Consider the following 18738-nt stretch of genomic DNA (forward strand, 5'->3'; position numbering starts at 1 on the left):
GTAGCAAGTTACCACAAATTTAGTGACTTAAGACGAGACAAATTTATTATCTTACAGTTCTGGAGGTCAGAAGTCTGAATGGGTCTCACCGGGGCTAAAATCAAAGTGTCAGCAGGCCAGTACTCCTTCTGGAGGCTCCATGGGAGCATCTGTTTCATCTACTTGCCCAGCTTCTAGAAGCCACATATATTCCTTGGCTCGTAGCCCCACCCTCCAACATCAAAGCCAGCAACATCAGGTCATATCCTTCTCAGGTTGCCCTCTCTGGTTCTTCTGTCTCCCTCTTCCTCTTATAAGGACCCTTGAAATTACATTGGGCCCAAATACAAATAATCCATGATGATCTTCCTATCTCAAAGTCAGCTGATTAGCACCCTTCATCCCATCTGCTGCCTGAATTCTCCTTTGCCATATTCACAGGTTCCAGCTATAGGAGGTGGACCTCATGGAGGAGGGCCTAGCCCAGTAGATTCATATATCTACAGAAGAATTCATGAATGGAAAGAGAAAACTGAAGAAGTTACTCAGAATGCATCCAGACAAGCAGGATATGGAAAAAAAAAAGAAAGAGTTAAGAAGACATGGAAAATAAAATTCAGAATCCTAGAAGTTCATATAAGGGTAAACTTGAGGAAGTAGTACCTTCAGCATCTTCATTTGGGGGCCTAGAAGTTGCCCAACGCTACGTTTGCAAAGTTTCACTTTCGAGTTATGAACATACTTTTCTCAGAAGGCAGCCTTTGATGGAAATTTCACTGTTCATGAGCACATGTGGTCATATGATTGAAGGTATTTTAGTGTGACTAAGGGACAATTTTTTACAGCATCTCTATGCCTTGTGTAGACCTTCCCCTTTTCAAATGTTTAAAACATATTGGGGAAATGTATTAATGTTAAAAATTCCTTTACAAGTCATCACAACATAATGCAGAGAATATAAAATGTACACCGCCAAGAAGAGATTTAAGGCCAGGAAGAAAAACTTAGATTTTAAGAAGTATGACTCGAAGTGTATGCTCTGTTGTAAAGAGTTTGATTACTTTGAGCTAGTATTCATGGGACAGCCGTGTCACATCTGAACCGGAGTTTCACTGCCCGGGGGAGGGGGGAGGAGGGAGGAGGCAGAGGGTAAAGGAATAAATTGTGGCCGAAAGAGACTTGCCTTTGGGTACTGAGCAAACGATGCAGTCAGTAAGCAGATGCTGTGTACACTTGAAACCTGTACGGTTTTATTAACCAACCTCACCCCAATAAATTCAATTAATAATAAAAGTTTCACTGCCATGCCCAGGCGTTGCCTCTGGTTTGAGCTGCTGGGTTGGCACTTTTATGGGGAAGGGCCTGGGCTCGAGGCGGCCGTGGCCCAGCTGGCGCGACGAGTTCCCAAGTGTCACCCCTGGGCGAACTCTCAGGCCTGCCCACTTGCCCCTGCGCGGTGGCTTGGCCGCCAGCGCTCGGCAGGGACCGCCCCAGGCCACCGAGGCCACCTCCTGCGCTCTGCGCGTCCGGCTTTCTCCCGCCCGGCCGCCCCCCGCACCCCCCGCCCCCGCCTCCCCCGCGCAACCAGAGAGAGGGGCGCGGTCGCCACTGCCATCCGGCCACTTCCTTTGCTGGGCAGGCCAGGCGGCGGCTCCCGCCCTGCTCCCCGATCCGCTGTGGGCGCCGCGGACTCGGGACTCGGCCCCGGCGCCCGGTGCCCCCGCTCGCGCGCTCCCCGCTCCGCAAACCTGGCGGCCAAGTAAGTCCCAGCGGCGGGTGTTCGCGCGGGGCAGACGCGTTCCGGGCTCCTGGGCGTGGGGGGGGGGGGGGGGACGGGATCCCGCGGGCGTGCGGGCTGCGCGGAGCGGCTCTGCCAGAGCTCGCGGGGCCAGGGGCCAGAAACCCGGGGCTCTGAGGAATGTGGCCAAAGTTCAGAGGCAGGAACTTCAGCGGGGGTCTGGCCAGCGCTTCTCAATGCTGCCTGCACCTTAAAATCACCTTGGGCGCTTTTAAAATCCAGATCAATACTTCAGAGCCCCTGGGGGTGGGACCCAGCCTGGGTACCGTTGAAACTTACCAGGTGATGCCCGTGTGCAGCCCTGGCAGCAGACTTCGCTCCGGCTTCCTAAACAGAAAAGAAGCCGAGTGGGACTGCCTGGCAGAGTCGCCCGAACGGAGTGTTCGAGCGAACCTCATCTATTCAGTCCCTCGGCGGGCACGTTGTGACAAACAGAGGAATGCCTGTCCTCTTGGCCGGAGTTCTGGGAAATGCCTCCGTTGCTGGCATTTCACGTTAAGCTGGGGGGAAACCGGTGAACACGTGGCCTTGACAACTTCTGGGTTTTCTGCTTTAAGGATGAAACCAGGTGTGCTTGCCACAGGTTTCGTCCAGCTCGTCCCTCCTTCTAAAAGTAAATCCAAGGTTTGCTATGTGCAGAGAACCATAACCTCTACCGTGGATTTTAGGAGGGCACAGGATGGACCTGCCTCCACCTGGGGTAGGTTCTGGGGGCAGATAGCTGTGATCCCACCAGGCAGTGCCTCTGGACAAGAGACAGACTTCTACCGAATATGCAGGGCAGGTAAAAAAGGTGGATTTAAAACAAGCAACATCTGAGAGACAGGACAAACCTGGACTTGCAAAGGGTCTGAGAAGTAGGTTTTATTTGTGTGGAACGGAGAAATAGGTGCAAGCTTCAGAGCTCATCCAACTAGGGCCCAAATTTGGATTCTGTCACGGGTGTGACCATGGGCAAGTTATGTAACCTCTCTGAGCCCCGGTTTTCTTACCTGTGCAATGGGGGTTGAAACTGTAAGCGTCCTGGGGCTTAGAGGGTTGAATGAGACACTGTGTATCAAACGCCTGGTCTGGAGGCACATGGCAGGTGCTGTCACAGAAGCTTATGAGGCACAGTAGTGGTGATTTGTGTTTGGCAATTGTTTATTTAGTGCAGCCACGATGTGGGAAAGTTTTTGTTCAAAAATTGTCCCCCTCAAAACACTCTTCCCCTGCTCTCCTCCTGCCCTGCTGGGGGAGGGCTGTGTGGCTCCAGGCTCTGGGTGCTTTGAGGCCTGGACTCTCAGGCTGCTCCCCACCAAGAGGACTTATTAATGGCTCTGTAGTATACTTTTTCTCCATGTGATAGGAATGCATTTCCTGACGTGCTTCCTTAGAGTCAGCAAGGCGATTTTGTGTCACACTTCATTAAAATCAATAGGGTACCTCTGGTAAAATGACACTTTCGAACTTCTTTTCCTGAATAGTCACGTTCCTGTAAATTATAGAAAACTATAGTTTAAATGGTTATTGGTCGGTCAACGTGAAGGCCCCAGGGAACTGCAAAGTGAGCACCAGATTAGCACCAGGTTTTTAATAAAACATGAAGTCGCCACTGTCATGTCTGTGTTTCAGGATGTTGTTATCCCTTGCCCTTCTGTGTCTGATCACATCTCATAGGACAAGGGCAGAAAAGGTGTGGTGACTGGTAGGTATTTTCAGAGCCACGTGTAACTGGGTAGGACAGGCCCGCATTGCTAAGGAAAATCCTTCCATGGTAGAAGATCTGTGAGCAGATGCTGATTTACCTGAGAGAATATTTGTGTTGTTCTAATTCCCCCAAAAGAAAAGCCTAATGACTTAAGAATTTCCTGTGATTTGTTTTAACCTACTTCCCAACTATTGTCTCTGACCCTCAAACCAAATCTACAAGAAGGAAGTGGATGGAAAACTAGGCTTTTATTGGGGAATTTCCTAACTGCTTACAATTCAGGACAACAGATGGGTCTCTTCATGGAGAGGGCCATTCCCGGACTCCATTCAACAAGGACATTGTTTTACATTTAATATGAATTCATGCACATTGATGATTTCCAGTGGAGATAAAAGATCTATAACAAATACCAGATCGCCAGACCTTTCATGGAAGGAACCATGGGTTTTGGTGTCGGAACTGGGATCCACGTCAGAACTGCTTTATTCCTTAATTTACTGTTTGACCTCTGCCAACATATTTAACCATTCCAACCCTGTGTCCTTTATAAAATAGTTATAATAATTCTTTCCTTAGAGCGGTTTTGAGTATTTGATGAAATAATTGATGTAAAGTTCTTAGCACACCCCCTGACTTTCAGTAAGTGGTAATTATTGAGGTAATAATGGTTATTACCAATTATTATTGCCATCATTATTATCACTGATGACTGGGGTTCAAGTGCTGGTCCTGTCACCTCCTGGTTGTGTGGCTTTGAATAAATGGGGATAATTCCACCTATCGGGAAGGATGGGTATGAGGCTTTCAATGAAAGTAAACGACGAGGCGTCGGAGCCGGGAGACCCTAAATAATACCAGGAAACACTTACATGACTTACTGCATGCAGTGCTGCTCCAAAGGCTCTAAGTGTTGGGCTCTTCTTTCTTTCTTTTGAAAAGTTTTTCAGCTCATTTAATCTTCCCAATCCTGTGCAGTAGTTATTTCCCCCCTTTTATGGATGAGTCAGCTGCGGCTCGGTGAGGTTAACTTCACAGTCAACAGCAGTAGGTGTTGCACCCAGCACTGGATGTAGGGTCCCCGTTGCGATCCACTGAACTCACGCTTAGTGAGCGCCCACCCTCTGCTCACCTCCCTCACCTTATCATGCTTGCTTCCTGTCATTGACAGGCAGATGTGCTTATTTGTGCTCTCTGTAGAGATGTATTTCTGGACCCGGGGCCTCAGCTTCCAAAGCACTTCCTGCTTATGAATCCACCCCAGATTGGCAACTTTATCCTCAACCATTGCTGCCACTGAATAATCTACTATCCACTGGGTGGGGGAACCCTGATACTGGTATTGACTAACATTATTAAAGTGGATTATGGTGTTTATTTTGAGGTAAATGTCATCTGAGTGCACTGAGACTGTTAGCCCGGTGTAATCAAACACACCTTCACCCAGACAGGTGTGTGGGGTATTTGGGAGGACAGAACCCGGGCGTGGCAGTCCCCGGGATGGGGCTCAGGCGGGCATGGCAGTACTTGGGGACATTCCGCCAAATGCGCAGTGGCCAATTCCACATACACTCATTGCCTTGTAAAAAATTCCTTACTCATCACCCCTCTTCATGACACCCCAGTAGCGCTGGCCTCTTGTGGAGCTTTGGCAATTGTCTAAGAGGGCTGAGCCAGTGGGAACTCGGGGCCCAGGAAAGCACACCCTCCAGTGATTGAGTTGTGGGTGCTTTCGCATTTCTGACCATGGCACGTGGCGGTTGCTTTCCAGCTTTCCAGCTTTCCCATGGGTGTGAAGGGCTCTGCTGCACCCCGTCCCCGCCCCAGCCTGGTGTAGAATGAAGGCTGTTAGAAAGTTTTTTGTAGCTCCTGGTTCCTCTTGGCTCACTGGGGCTTCAATTCTTCAACACACGGATTCAACAGATATCATCAGAAGACGGTGCTGGTGCCAGGAGTCTACTAAGTGGTGGGAGAGCGCAAAGAATGAAACAGACCTGGCCCTGGCAAGATGCAGTTTGCAGGCCCTTGGAGGAGGGAGGGGCAGGAAGCACATGAATGAATTGGCTAAGTGGGCAGGTTCCATCAGCAGAAACAATGCCACGGGGGAGACAGGTTAGCAGAGCTATCCTAAGGTCAGGGAAGTCTGGGACAGGGAAGTCTGGGACGTGCCTCTCTGCGAATGAGCCTTTGCAATTAATTCTTGGGGCTGAAGAGGAGTGAGAACATGCCAGGCCCTGGGAACAGCCTGTCTGAAGGCTCAGCGGTGGGGCAGGGGTGGGTGCGCCGAGTAGGATGCGGAGACAGCTGGAGAATGAACCCAGCGTTGGCCGTGCAGAGCCTCCTGGGCTGGGGAGGACTTGGAATTTTACTGTAAGGGGAGTGGGAGGTCTTGAGAAGCACCCCCCCCCCAAGTGTTCTCTGTGTCAGCAACCTACAAGAAAAAGATAACGACCCTTATCCTTAATGTGTAAAACAATCCTAGAGACAGAAATTATGGTTTTCAGTTTTCACACGAAGGAGCTGAAGCACAGAACAGAGCACAAGGGGACAGCGGGACCAGCGTGGGGAGGCGGTCTCCCTGGGCAAGGACCCGCCGTGTGGTTTTCTGGGGCACGCATGTGTCACTGAGTGCCGGTCTCCTGGGTGCCAGCGTCCTTCAACAGGGGCCTGGATGGATGGGTGGGTGCGGGTGGATCCCTGTCCTCCTGGCTCCTTGGAAACAGGAAGAAAAGGCCCCACAGAGCGTAGACTGTCAGCATCTGCAGGTACGAAAGGCTGCGGACCCCCCTGGCCAAGGGAAGGGACATCAGGTAGTTTTTCAGGTTCATCTGTTCCCCTCTGGCTTTATCTCAAGAGCCATGAGAGAGCTGATTTCCTGTTCATTTCCTGGGGAGTTTGAATACTGTTAAAAGGCACAGTTAGAAAAAAATTCTCATTTGCAGCTTTCAGGTCACAGGAAAAGCCTCCAAGCAGCCCGGGGGCTGAGAATGCACCTGAGAATGCACCGTGCATACTTGCTGGCCTTGGGGTGCATCTTGGTTCGCTGAGCGGGCCTGCTCCTAAGACAGCACCCCACAGGTGGTGTAGGCCCAGGGTTTGCTACCTCAGGAGAACTTGCATCTTCTTAATCTCTCAGTTCCCCCTTGGAGTCACCTCGACACATCCCAGGTATCCTCCGGCCAAGCTCAAGGGGTGATCTGCATCCCAGACAGTTCCCGACTGTGGCTACGCCTTCTGTGGGGTGAATAAAAGTCTCAGGCTAAGTGTTCTGGCCATCAATCAGCGAGTGTTTCTTTACTCCAGGCCAAGTTCAACGCGAGCCTCCAAGGCAACTAACGTATTTTGTTCTTGTGGAGTGCCTTTCATTTGAGAAACCCCAGACACTTTCTGTGTCGGCCCTGAATGCCACTTCCAGATGCCCCTGACTTCCGGACCTGTCGCCATGAAGCACTTGCTTCCGCACGAGCACTTAAACCCGCTTCCAGACTTCCAGACCTGGGTTTCTGATTCAAGGCTCTGTTGTCTTCCTTTACGAAGAAATTCGTATTCACTGGCCCCTCAGAGAAGAATGCTAAGCACGGTGTTTTCGGAACTTGGATTTGCAAAGCCTGGATCACACCAGGAAAATGACTGTCAACAAGTGTATTTCAGCCCCTGTGCCGGGACACGATCACAAAGCAGTAAGTGATTCTGTACCAAGAAAATGCTCTCGAAATTGAGAGCTGGGTTCTGGTAAACTCGTTAAGGCAGGAGCTGATATAATAAATGCCTCAGAGCAGTAACAAATACTGGGGCCTGCAGAGCGGGATTTATCCACTCGTAAACTCAGCAAGTGACATTCCCTCGGTGAGCCTGTGAACTCTGGAAATCCACCTATTCGTCCAAGGAGCACTGGTGAGGCACCTGCTATGAGCTGTGCCCTGTGCCAGACTCACTCAGTTGATTGTTTTTTTATTTAGCATCCTCTTCTGTGAAAGAGAGACAGTGACTAACCAGATGGACACCATCCCTCATGGTCAAATGCTGGGCCTCAAAGGTGAGCCAGACAGATGTCCTGGTCTAGACCACCTTCTTGATCATGATAAACACTTACAGTGTGACCCATGCTGTTCTAAGTGCCACGTGTGTCCTAACTCATGAATCCTCACAGTGATTCCATGAGGTGGGTGCTATTATTATCTGCCATTTACAGGTAAAAACACTGAAGCACAGAGAGGGGGCGTTACTTGTCCAAATCACACAGCAAGTGATTGGAACCAGGTCACCTGGTTCTAGAGCAGCGGTTCTCAACCTGTGGGTCACGACCCCTTTGGGGGTCAAATGACCCTTTCACAGGGGTCGCCTAAGACCATCGGAAAACTTATATATAATTACCTATTGTTTTTGTGATTAATCACTATGCTTTAATTATGTTCAGTTTGTAACAATGAAAATACATCCTGCATATCAGATATTTATATTACGATTCATAACAGTAGCAAAATTACAGTTATGAAGTAGCAATGAAAATAATTTTACAGTTGGGGGTCACCACAACATGCAGAACCGTATGAAAGGGTCGCGGCATTAGGAAGGCTGAGAACCACTGCTCTAGAGTCTTTGTCCTTCACTGCCACCACCCACCCACGTGAAAGGAGAATTTAGGGAAGAAAGTACCACATCCTCTGAGAAGGGTGGGGATAAAGCAAGCACCGTGGGAGTGTTAAGTGGGAGAGAGAGAGGCTGCGGGGAGGAACGGGGTGAGGGGGAGTCCCTGCCCTTTCCCCATGCTGACAGGTGACAGCCCCTGCTGGTGGCGGGGGGGGGGGGGCAGTGACATTCTTGGCTGCGTGAGGGAGCTGCTCTAACCAGAAGTAAGCAGAAGAAGCACTTGCCTCAGTGCCACCCGACCCAGGCTTTAGTTCTAGTCGATCCCGACTAGTCTCTGCCCTTCCCAGGGCCTCAGTTTCACTGTTTCTGCAACGCCGGTGTTGGACAACCTTCTGTCCTATTCCAGAAGTCCGGATGAGGGAGGGCCGGCTCTGCATGCACTCCACAGGGTTTCTGGGCCAGGAGGAAGAGGTGCTTGGCTCTGTGAGAGGAGGAGGCAGACCCGTGACTTCCCAGAAGGCGCAGGCCGCTGCCAAAGGCTGTCTGCACTCCATCACCGGCCTTCCCCAGTGCTCCCATCGCCCCTCTCTGCGTTGCTTTCTCTGCGGTCAGGGTGGCCCTGCCTGCATGTGGAATTCGGACTATATGCTACTTTCACCAGAGAGAAAAAGAGAAAAGGAGATAGAGAGATGGAGGGAGAGAGCAAAAAAGGGGGGCGATATTGAGAGAGACTGCCTGGTTTTTGTATCTGTTTTGTAATTCTGAGGAATTAAGTGCTGTCAGACACTTAAACTAAATGAGTGTTAATGGAGCTTGAAACCTTCAAATAATAATTGTAGCCTCATCCATCTGCTAAATTTTCTCCAGAGGAGGCAATTAGTTTTCTGGTGTGGCAAAGGCAGCCAGGATGGGACTTGTTTTCCAGGAAAACAAAACAAGAAAAATGAATAGACAAAAACAAAAACAAAACCCACAAAAGACCAAAGCAACCATAAGAGAGAGAAAGGGTTCTAAGCAGACCCGAGGAAGAACGCAGAGGCCCAAGTTCAGTCAGTCCCTGAAGCCTGGAGGTGTAATTGAGCTAATGTTGTGTTGGATTGTGTGGCCGGGAAGGGAGGACCCCTCTGAGCTGGCCCCCTGTGTGTGTTCTCTGTGCAGCTCCGTCCGTCCTGTGTAAGAATGTGCTTGATGTCAGCTTGCTCATCCATTGTCGTCGGGATGTATCAGTTCACCCACCCTGTTACTGGGCAACTGGAGAGGAGTGAAGGCATGCTGTTCAGATCACTTTGTCCTTGAATTTCCAAGTGGTTCATGTCAACAAACATGGTCTAACTATCTTCTTCGTGGGAAATGGTCTGAGGAGGCTGTGGATCTTATCCACCAAAACCAGTCTTATTCATGACAGAAGTAGTGTCCTGGAGGAGAGTCGGATAAGACCCTTGACATGTGTGGACGTGTGTTCACTGTATGCTGGGCTTTACGATTGGCTCGACAGAGTCTTCTCTGCTTGACCTTTTGCCAGCTGGGTTATAGCATCTGAGACCACAACAAGCACATATGACCACCTCAGTACAAATCAAGAGTGTGTGTGTGTGGCTTAATATTTCAGCCTTTTTAATGTAGATTACTTCTTACATAGATTTTCTTATGTAGATAACTTCTAAGTTTGAGGTAGGCAGGGAATGATGCTGTATGTTAACTTTTAATTCTATAAGTTAAGTCAGTTTTATGGTATCTGAAAAAGAATTGTAGGGGCTTTCTTTACCACGAGTGGTTCTTTAGTGTTGTGGGTTCTGTCCCATAGAAACTGCCTGAGGAGAGGGAAGGGCTGTGGCAAGTACCTTGGGCCATACTCTTAATAGTTATGTCTCCAACCGGCTGTCTGGCCTTTGACCACTCACTGGACACTGGGCCTTTGTTCCCTAATGTGTTCAATGCTCTTGTGCAAAATTATGGGCTAGGTTGGGCTACAGGAGCAGACCATTCCAAAACCTCAGTAGCTCCAAGAGCAAAATATATGTTCCTCGCCCACTCTCTGAGTGTCACGAGTTAGCAGGAGAGTGTCTTCATTGGCATTACTGGTGGGCCCTGGCAGGTGGAGTAGCCACCACCTCGAGCGAGATGCATGCTGGTAAATTCTGCACTGATGCTGAAAGCTTCCTGCCCAGGGTCACTCCTTCCCCTTCTGCTCACATTTCATGAGTCAAAGCAAGTAACTTCAAGGGGGAAGAGAAATGTGATCAAATCTGGTGGGAAAATCCCACCACTGGGATGTTTTTCAAGGAAGGGGTAGGAAAGTCCATGAAAACTGTCCTATGGTCAATGATGTTACATGCCATAGACTCATTCTTTCTGTATGTATGAAATCACTGGCCTTTTCCTGTGGCCTCCGAGGTTCCAGAGAGCAGCAGCATGGAGGGGAAATCATGGTTTGAGAAATGAACAGAACCTGGGGAGGGTGGGGTCAGGGCTTTTAGACCTGGGCCAGATTCCTCAGCACCAGGGTGGGGCTGCAGCAGAGCTGGCCTTGGCTTTGCTTAGGTTTCTGTTTCCACCTGATATGCAGAAAGGGTCAGCAGCAGAAATACTTGTAGAATGGCCAGACTATAGAGAGCCCACAGTTTTAAAAACTTGCCCTGGCTGGTGTGGCTCAGTGGATTGAGCACCAGCCTGTGAACAGAGAGGTTATTGGTTGGATTCCCAGTTGGGGCACATGCCTGGTTTGCAGGCCAGGTCCCCAGTTGGGGGCGTGCGAGAGACAACTGATCAATGTATCTCTCACACATTGCTATTTCTCTCCCTCTTTTCACCCTCCTTCCCCTCTCTCTAAAAGTAAATAAATAAAATCTTTAAAAAAATAAAAAAAATAAAAATAAACTCTGGGTTGTGACTCTAAGACAGCATCTACTGCATTGTTAAAGAATGTTGTAAGGAATAGGACTCATCTGTTAAGAATCTTATCTGTTGGGATTGCAACACGAGCTTGCAGAAAGCTGTGTCGTTTCTTTTGAAACACACACACATATATATATATAATATAGATAATAAAAGAGTGAATGATGATTCCCAACAATTGGGCATTATGGAAAAGAGTGACATCGCGAGGCCAGTATAGATGATGGGAAATGATTTTCTTGAGGTTTCTAGCCCCCTCACCCTGAACAGTTGGGGTGGAGGCCACATTCCACCTGCCCCTCCTGGGAGTAGACAGTCACACTGTTGGCAGGGTGACCTCTGTGTTCGGGCTCCGCTGGACAATTTGGCACAGAATGGAGCTACTGCTGAATGGATGTGTTTGCTAGTGTCCTTCAGGGAACAGGGGCACACTGCAGTGTCTCTGTTCCCAGGGGTTATTTTAAGGACACATAGGATAAGGGTTGGCACGCCTGGGTGACCGTGGAGACTGTGTTCCTCAGCAGTGGGCAGCCTTGACACACCACTCTTGTGTTATGGGTTGTGGGGACTCTGGATGCCTCAAATTCAAAGTCCCTAAGAGACAGGAGCTCTCACCACTTCTCCCTCCCACTACCGTGGGCTCCAGGGGGGCCCAAGGAAGCCTTCAGGAGAGTGTGGACAGCCCCGGCCCTCTCTGTTCATTTCTCTGCCCCGCGCCCACCACACTGTCTGCCCCGCCTGATCATAAACCCTTTGAGGGCAGGGAGAGACTGAATCTCTATGTGCCTCAGTTTCCTGGTTTATAAATTGACAGTACCAGTGACCTCTGCCACCTACCATTCAGTCCTAAGGATTCAATGATTGAGGTTAACTGAGGTGATAATTACCAGCATTTCCTGTGTGCCAGCCCTGGTCTAGGCATTTGGTGAATAGTAACTTGGTCCTTACAGTAGCCCTTGGAGGCAGGGGCTCTCATGTGGAGGAAACTGAGGCACCGAGAATGGATAACTGGCTAATGACCCAGCTGGCCCCAGAGACCACGTCTAACCCTGAGCTATCCGGCCTCTCACAGCGAGGGGACAGCATGCGGCCCAGCTGGGCCCTAAGAAAGTGCTTACTCAGTGTTAGCTCTGATCATTCTGTGCCCTGCTGGGATGCCCAGGGGACACAGGGCTTGATACTGGATCACAGGGCAAGGATGTATGAGGCCGCGGCATCCTGGAGTCTTTCCAGCACCCCAGGCCAGGGCCTGGACAAGGGGGGGCGTGCTACCATTCAGCACCACCTTTGTTCCTCTGTTTGGCACATGGAATTTCTCAGATATGGGGCTTTAACAGAGCGAAGAGTGGTGGGTGGGACTTACTGTTCTTTACAAAATAAAAACCAGGTAAGCAAAGCATCTTTCAGAAACCAACCTCTGCACTGAAAAGAGGGTCTTGGTGGTTACAAAGAAACACAAAATAACGGCAAAGGTACAGAAATTACACGCACCAGTGCCCTTGAACAACATGGGTTTCACTGTGCCAGTCCACTTACATGCAGGTTTTTTTCAGTAACTACTGTAAATGTAGTTCCTCTTCCTTATGATTTTCTTTTTTAAAAGAAGATTTTATTTGTTAATTTTTAGAGATAAGGGAAGGGAGGGAGAAAGAAAAAGGAGAGAAACATCGATGTGCAAGAGAAATGATCGGTTGCCTCTCGCACGCCCCCAACCGGGGACCTGGCCCACAACTCAAGTCATGTGCCCTGACTGGGAATCGAACCAGCGACCTTTCAGTCTATGGACGATGTCCAAGCCACTGCCCTGCCCCACTGAGGGCCTCATGAAACGTCTTAATAATGTTTTCTTTTTTCTAATTTACTTTGTAAGAGTACAGTATGTATATAACATACAAAATATGTGTCCATCAACTATGTAATTGGAAAGGCTTCCATCCAACAGTAGGCTATTAGTAGTTAAATTCCAGGGGAGCCAACAGTTGACTGCATGGGGGGGTTGGTTCCCCTAACTCCTTGAGTTGCTCAAGGGTCAACTGTAGCGTGAAACCGAACATGTGAAAAATCAGCGTAGGCACCACTGCCCATAGAGGAAAGCAGAAAGGGAAAACTCCAAAATGTGAATAGTGGGTGAGAGGTGACTTTTTTTTCTCAAAACTCTTTTTTTTTTTTATCTTCCAAATTTTCCACAGTGAGCAAGTATTGCTTTGACACTTGGGCAGTTCTTAAAGCACAGAAAGGGATGTCTGTGCGGATGAGGAACGTCTTTCTAAATGTTTTATTTATTTTTTTATCTTAGCATCTCAGTTACAAAGAATGCATGTTTCCTCCCGGGGCCTGCTGGGTTAGTGGGAGGGGAAGAAAGAAGCAGACCTGGGGTAAATCCCTCTCTAGACAATGGAGCTGAGTGTGTGCGTGTGTGTGTGCGCGCGTGTGTGTGTTCTCTGTGAGTCCCGGTTGCTCTCCTGAGGTGGGACTCCTTTAGAAGGGAATCCTTTCTCCCAGGTGTCCCAGTGACCTCGCGGCATGCACTATGACAACAGGTCAGCCACCATGCCGCTCTCAGCCCTGGTCCTCGCCTGCCTTTTTCAGGCTTTCGGGGGACCATGGCCTCCCGCCGTTCTGGGGTCCAAGTCCTCCTCATTCAGAAGCCTTTGCTTTCTTTCCTCCATTATCATTGCCTTCTGTCTCTTTGTTTTCTTTGCCTTTGGTGGTCGGGCAGGGTTCTGTCGGTCACACTGTCTGTCTTGTCTGTAAGCCCCCAGAGGGCAGGGGCACGGCTGGCTTTATTCACGGTATGACCTGTAAGGTCCACACGTGGGTGATGAGTGGGAAGGAACCATGGCTGTCAAACGGAAGTCTTCTTCTTTGCTGGAGGCCAATACCGTCACGGTGCTCGCCCTCAGGTGGCTGAGTGGCCTCGCTGACCGGCGGGCACCAGGCTGCCGTGGAGCGGCTCTCTCCGCGCGGGGGCAGCTTTCTGCCCCTCCCGCCCTACCACCCCTCCAGCCTCTCCTGACGCCAGTTTCACGGCCTCGTTCACCATTCCTTACCGTCTTGCCTTTGATTCGGCAGGTGCCAGAAAGACATTGGAAATCGAAGATTGAAGGAGAGGAGGTTGTTTTAAAATATTCCGACTTATTTCAAAGCAGGATGCCAGAAACTGACGCAAGTATTGTTAGCCCCTAATTTAAATTTCACATCCTCAGCTGGTATTCCTGATAGAAACCAGTTTCCTAAAGCTGTGGACCCTAAAGCAGGTCATAACAATAGAAAAGGCTGTTAGTATATAAGAGATAAGCATTGTTCTTAGTGGACTAGTAACTCAGCACCCCGCTCCTCCCTTCGGAATCTTTTTGGTAAGGCTCTCTTGCCCTTCCTTCTGTTGCTCACAATGTCAAACTGTGCTCTCTCTCGCTCAGTCACTTGGGTTTTGAAAGGAAAGTGACCATGTGGGGGTCCCGCTGAGAATCTCTGTCAGGCTTGCAGCGTGTCAAAAGCCAGGACACTCGCGTGTGCCTGGACGGAAACAGATGGAGAACCGCCGGACTTGAATGGGACAGGCGTGGCTTTTGAAACGTAACATTAATGACCCTGACAGTGTTCAGAAATCTTTGAGTTTAGTTTTTGAGCTCAACAACAGAAGAATTAAAAACTCTCTCTCTGGAACGCACGGGTTTTCCTATCGAGATGACGGACTGAGAGGCCAGTTCAAGGCTTTGCTGCTTCCAAGATGATGGTCCATGTTTATATTCGCAGGATGACTGCAGAAGGGGCTGAAGGACCTTACGTTAGGAGAAAGCAATCAGTGCCATTTAGGGGTATCTTAGATGGAGCCCTGTTGTTGTTTCATACCGGAGTAGCTTGGGCCCCTGTTCCTAACCGTACGGGAAGTTCAGCACATGCACGAGGTTTCCCGGGATTCCCGGGGAGACGGTCTCTCTGGTCACCCACCGCTTGGAAGTCTGCGCCACCTCTCCCTCTTGCCCTCCCTCTGCTCCATGTCACTCCACACATGGCAGTGTTCTGCCTTCGTTCTCCAGGGTGCCTGTGTACGGCAGGCTTGGCTGAAAGTGCAGGATAGCTGAGCAGGGGCATGGGGACGGCCGCGCACAGCTCAGCACGGGCAGTGATGACTGAGACACCACTGCTGCTGGGTCTCCGGGCTCTGGCTCCCACAGCAACTTCCTGCCGTCTCTCCCTCCTCAGGCCGTTTGTGTTTAGACCCGCTCTCTCTCCAGCCCCCACGGTCCCTCTGCTCCCAGTTCTGGGCCCTCTCTCCTCTTAGGGTGTGTGTGGAAACCTCTAGTCCCAGTTAACCGTCTTACAGAAAATAATATGCCTTGCCATCTTTGTTCTAGTCTAGGATTGAGGCACACTTTAAAATAATAATTATTATTTTTAAGTAATAATTATTATTTTAAATTTTTGCTGAAAAACAGCCTGGCCAGCGTGGCTTCATTGATTGGAGCATCGTCCCATAAAGCCAAAGGTTGTGGATTTGATTCCTGATCAGGGAACATGCCTGGGTTACAGGTTCAGTCCCCAGTTGGGGTGTGTTCAAGAGGCAGTTGATCGATGTTTCTCTCTCTGTCTCTCTCCCTCCCCCATTTTCTCTCTAAAATCAATAAGCATGCCCTCAGGATTTAAAGAAAGTTTCGCTAAGCAAATAAACAGATAAACAAAAGTTTGTCTACCTCTGGTCACCTACCTTAGCAATGGAACCCATGATCAGGAGCAATTGTATGAAGGCATTTTCTTTAGTACATCTCAGATCAGTGTCTTAAGCATGACTCCTTTCTTATGGCCTTTGCTTTTCTTACAGGGTCCACAGTGAGAGGTGGGGGCCCCGGATCCTGATTATCCTCTGCCAGGAAGACTCATGCAGCCAAAGATGATGTGGGGACCAGTAGCCACTTGCTACTTGAACCATGGAGAAGCAGGGCCATCGTGAGATGGAAGTAATGCCATCGGCGTCTCTCCCCTCCCACGTTAAGTTGTTGAAAATCAACCGTGAGCTTCTGGTCACTCACATCCGCAACACTCGGTGTCTGCTGGACAACTTGCTGAACAATGACTACTTCTCGACCGAAGACGTGGAGATCGTGGGCGCCTGCCCCACACAGCCGGACAAGGTGCGGTGGCGGGGACTGGCCTGGCAGCAGGCAGGGCTTGGCAGCCAGGGGGGCTTCTCCCGGTTGACCCGAGTGGAGAGCTCTGGGAGTTCAGCGCACTGGGCAGAATGTCCCCTTGCGGCCATTGCTAGAACAGAAAGGCTGGAATTATAAGCTTATCACACCCTGACAGGTCATACTTCTGTGTCTACGTCAAGGGCAGACTCGTATCTCTCTCCTGGCTGTGCTCATTGGTTCCCCAATGACCCATTTTTAAAATTCACTTCATTTTTTTATTTTTATGTTTTTTTAAAAATAATTTGTTTATTTGTTTGTTTATTTACTTTTAGAGAGAGGGGAAAGGAGAAAGAGGAAGAGAAACATCACTGTGTGGTTGCCTCTCACTTGCACCCCCAACTGGGGACCTGACGTGCAACCTAGTCATGTGCCCTGACTGGGAATCGAACCGGCGACACTTGGCTCGCAGGCCGACGCTCAATCCACTGAGCCACAGCAGCCAGGGCTTAAAATTCACTTTAAATTAGCAGGAGGGAAAAAGGAAACAAGCATCAAAGGTGAGCAGTGATGTTCACCCGGGGCCTTTAAGGCTAAGGCTGGGCGTGGCCCTCTGGCTCGGGAACCCCCGGAGCCGAGCCCCCCGTAAAGAATTCTCCCTCCTCCATTGTGGGAAGTCTCAGCAGCCCTTGGTTTCCCTCTCACTTTGTGTCATCTTCTGAAAAGTAAACTGGCAAGACTCAACACTCCTTTCTGTTCAGAGGAGTGACAGACTTGCGTGTAATGTGATCCTGCTGGGCTCAGAAGAGACCAGAAGGGTGTCTGGGGAAAATAGGGTAGCTCACTCTGGTCGTTTTCCCCCCTGCATTTTAAATAATACAAAAGCCTTTTTAAAGGTATACTTGGCCCTGGCCGGGTAGCTCAGTTGGTTAGAGCATCATCCCAATATGCCAAGGTGGTGGGTTGGATCCCCAGTCAGGGCACATGCAAGAAGCAACCAATGATGCATCAATAAGTGGAACAACAAATCAATGTTTCTCTCTCCATTCCTCTCTCTAAAATCAATAAATATATATTTTTAAGAAAGGTATAACTCACATGGGGGTTATTCCCTGTCTATGTGGCCCAGTGCTCACCTCATATGCCTAAGGGGTGACTTTCTTCCTTTAGCACTCATTCCTGGAGAGCTATAGTGTTAGTTTCAGAGAGAAAAAGGAGACAGAAAATTCCAGAGGTGGGCATGGCCCTAGTTGTGTGTCTGATCTTACTTGTAGGCTCATGGAAGTCTTCTGGTTTCTTTGAACTGTGTGGTTTTATTTCTAGCTAACGTGGCCCATTCCACAAGTTCTAGGCCCTCGACACATAGCACCTCACTCTGGCTGGGGGGACCATCTAGGCTGTAGTTAGAGCTCGGGGCCCTGCTGTGTCAGCCTTTCCGGCGGGGGGACACCCCATGCGCCAGGCTCATGCCCTCACGCTTCTGCCGCGACCAGGTCCGCAAAATCCTGGACCTGGTGCAGAGCAAGGGCGAGGAGGTGGCCCAGTTCTTCCTCTACGTGCTCCAGCAGCTCACCGACGCTTACGTGGACCTCAGGCCTTGGCTGTCGGAGATCGGCTTCTCCCCTTCCACACTCATTCAGAGCAAAACTATTGTCAACACCGATCCAGGTATGAGGCCACCCCGGGGGAACTGCAGACACCATGCCGACAAGGCCCTGGGCGTGGAAATGCTGTAGCAAGGAGACTCAAGAGCTCATGCAAGCTGGTCCACCACGGGTCTGGGTGCTGGGCTCTTTTTAGAAAGGGAGAGCTGGTTTCTGTTGCCCAAGGGGACTGTCATTGAAGTGACCACATGCGGCTGGTCTGCTTTATGCAGGGGCCCGTGGAAGTGTGGGAATGACCTCTGTTCCGACCTACTTCCTGTTCTCACATATGTAGACATTCTCATGGTTGCGCAAATTCAAGGTTGCAATGTTCTCCCTTTTCAAAATCTTTCCAGATTTGATTCTAGGCAAAGTACTCTTCTGTCAGCCCTGACTGCCAGTCCTTATTTCCAAAGCACCATGGCAGCCCATTAGTTCACTGATGAGTTCAACAGGTATTAATGTGCCAAAGCCTTGTGCTGGATGCCAAGGCTCCAATGGGGAGCAGACCCAGATATGGTTCCTGCCCTCAGAAAGGTGACAGTAAATCACCACACAAATGTGTCACCTGGTCAGGGGCCCGGGGCGGGGGGTCTTCTTCCCATACTTGAGCCCTCTCCACGTTGAGATAGTTTCTGGCAACATCCTACACTTTAAGAGAGTTGCTAGCACCAAAGTCCTATGCTCTGGCTTTGAAAGAGTCCAGTTTGACCTTGAAAACAAAACCAAAGGACAATGGCCCAGAGGGTTTGTGTTTAGGGGAACCCAGGCCAACTGGCGGGTGTTGGGGCGAAGTTACCCACCCACCACTGCTAGCTTCTCACCCTCACTGCTCCTCCTTCCCCCAGGTAAAAAGCAAAATATTCCCATGATGAACAGTTCTTTCTTTCAAAGGTCTCTCCATTGGTTCTGTTAGCCAGCTGCTCTGATAGCTTTTAAAGTATAATTCACTTTGCAAGAAGCCAGATGTGGAAGACTACATATAATATGATTCCATTGGTATGAAATGTCCAGAAG

The 18738-nt window shown here is 49.7% G+C and overlaps 1 protein-coding gene across 3 annotated transcripts in view; it reads left to right on the plus strand.

Moving 5' to 3' along the window:
- The first annotated feature begins 1591 nt into the window (after positions 1-1591).
- The window catches only part of NOD1 (nucleotide binding oligomerization domain containing 1), a 37120-nt gene continuing 19973 nt past the window's right edge, over positions 1592-18738 (plus strand). For all 3 annotated transcript variants that reach the window (XM_090287055.1, XM_090287056.1, XM_090287057.1), the window contains exons 1-3: positions 1592-1738; positions 15775-16084; positions 17572-17746. In XM_090287055.1, coding sequence (XP_090143181.1) covers positions 15881-16084; positions 17572-17746 — 379 coding nt within the window. In that variant the 5' untranslated portion in view covers positions 1592-1738; positions 15775-15880. The remainder of the gene's footprint in view (positions 1739-15774; positions 16085-17571; positions 17747-18738) is intronic.

The sequence above is a fragment of the Furipterus horrens genome, unplaced genomic scaffold (genome assembly GCF_987537825.1).
Source record: "Furipterus horrens unplaced genomic scaffold, mFurHor1.1.pri manual_scaffold_9, whole genome shotgun sequence".
In the NCBI taxonomy this organism is placed as follows: domain Eukaryota; kingdom Metazoa; phylum Chordata; class Mammalia; order Chiroptera; family Furipteridae; genus Furipterus; species Furipterus horrens.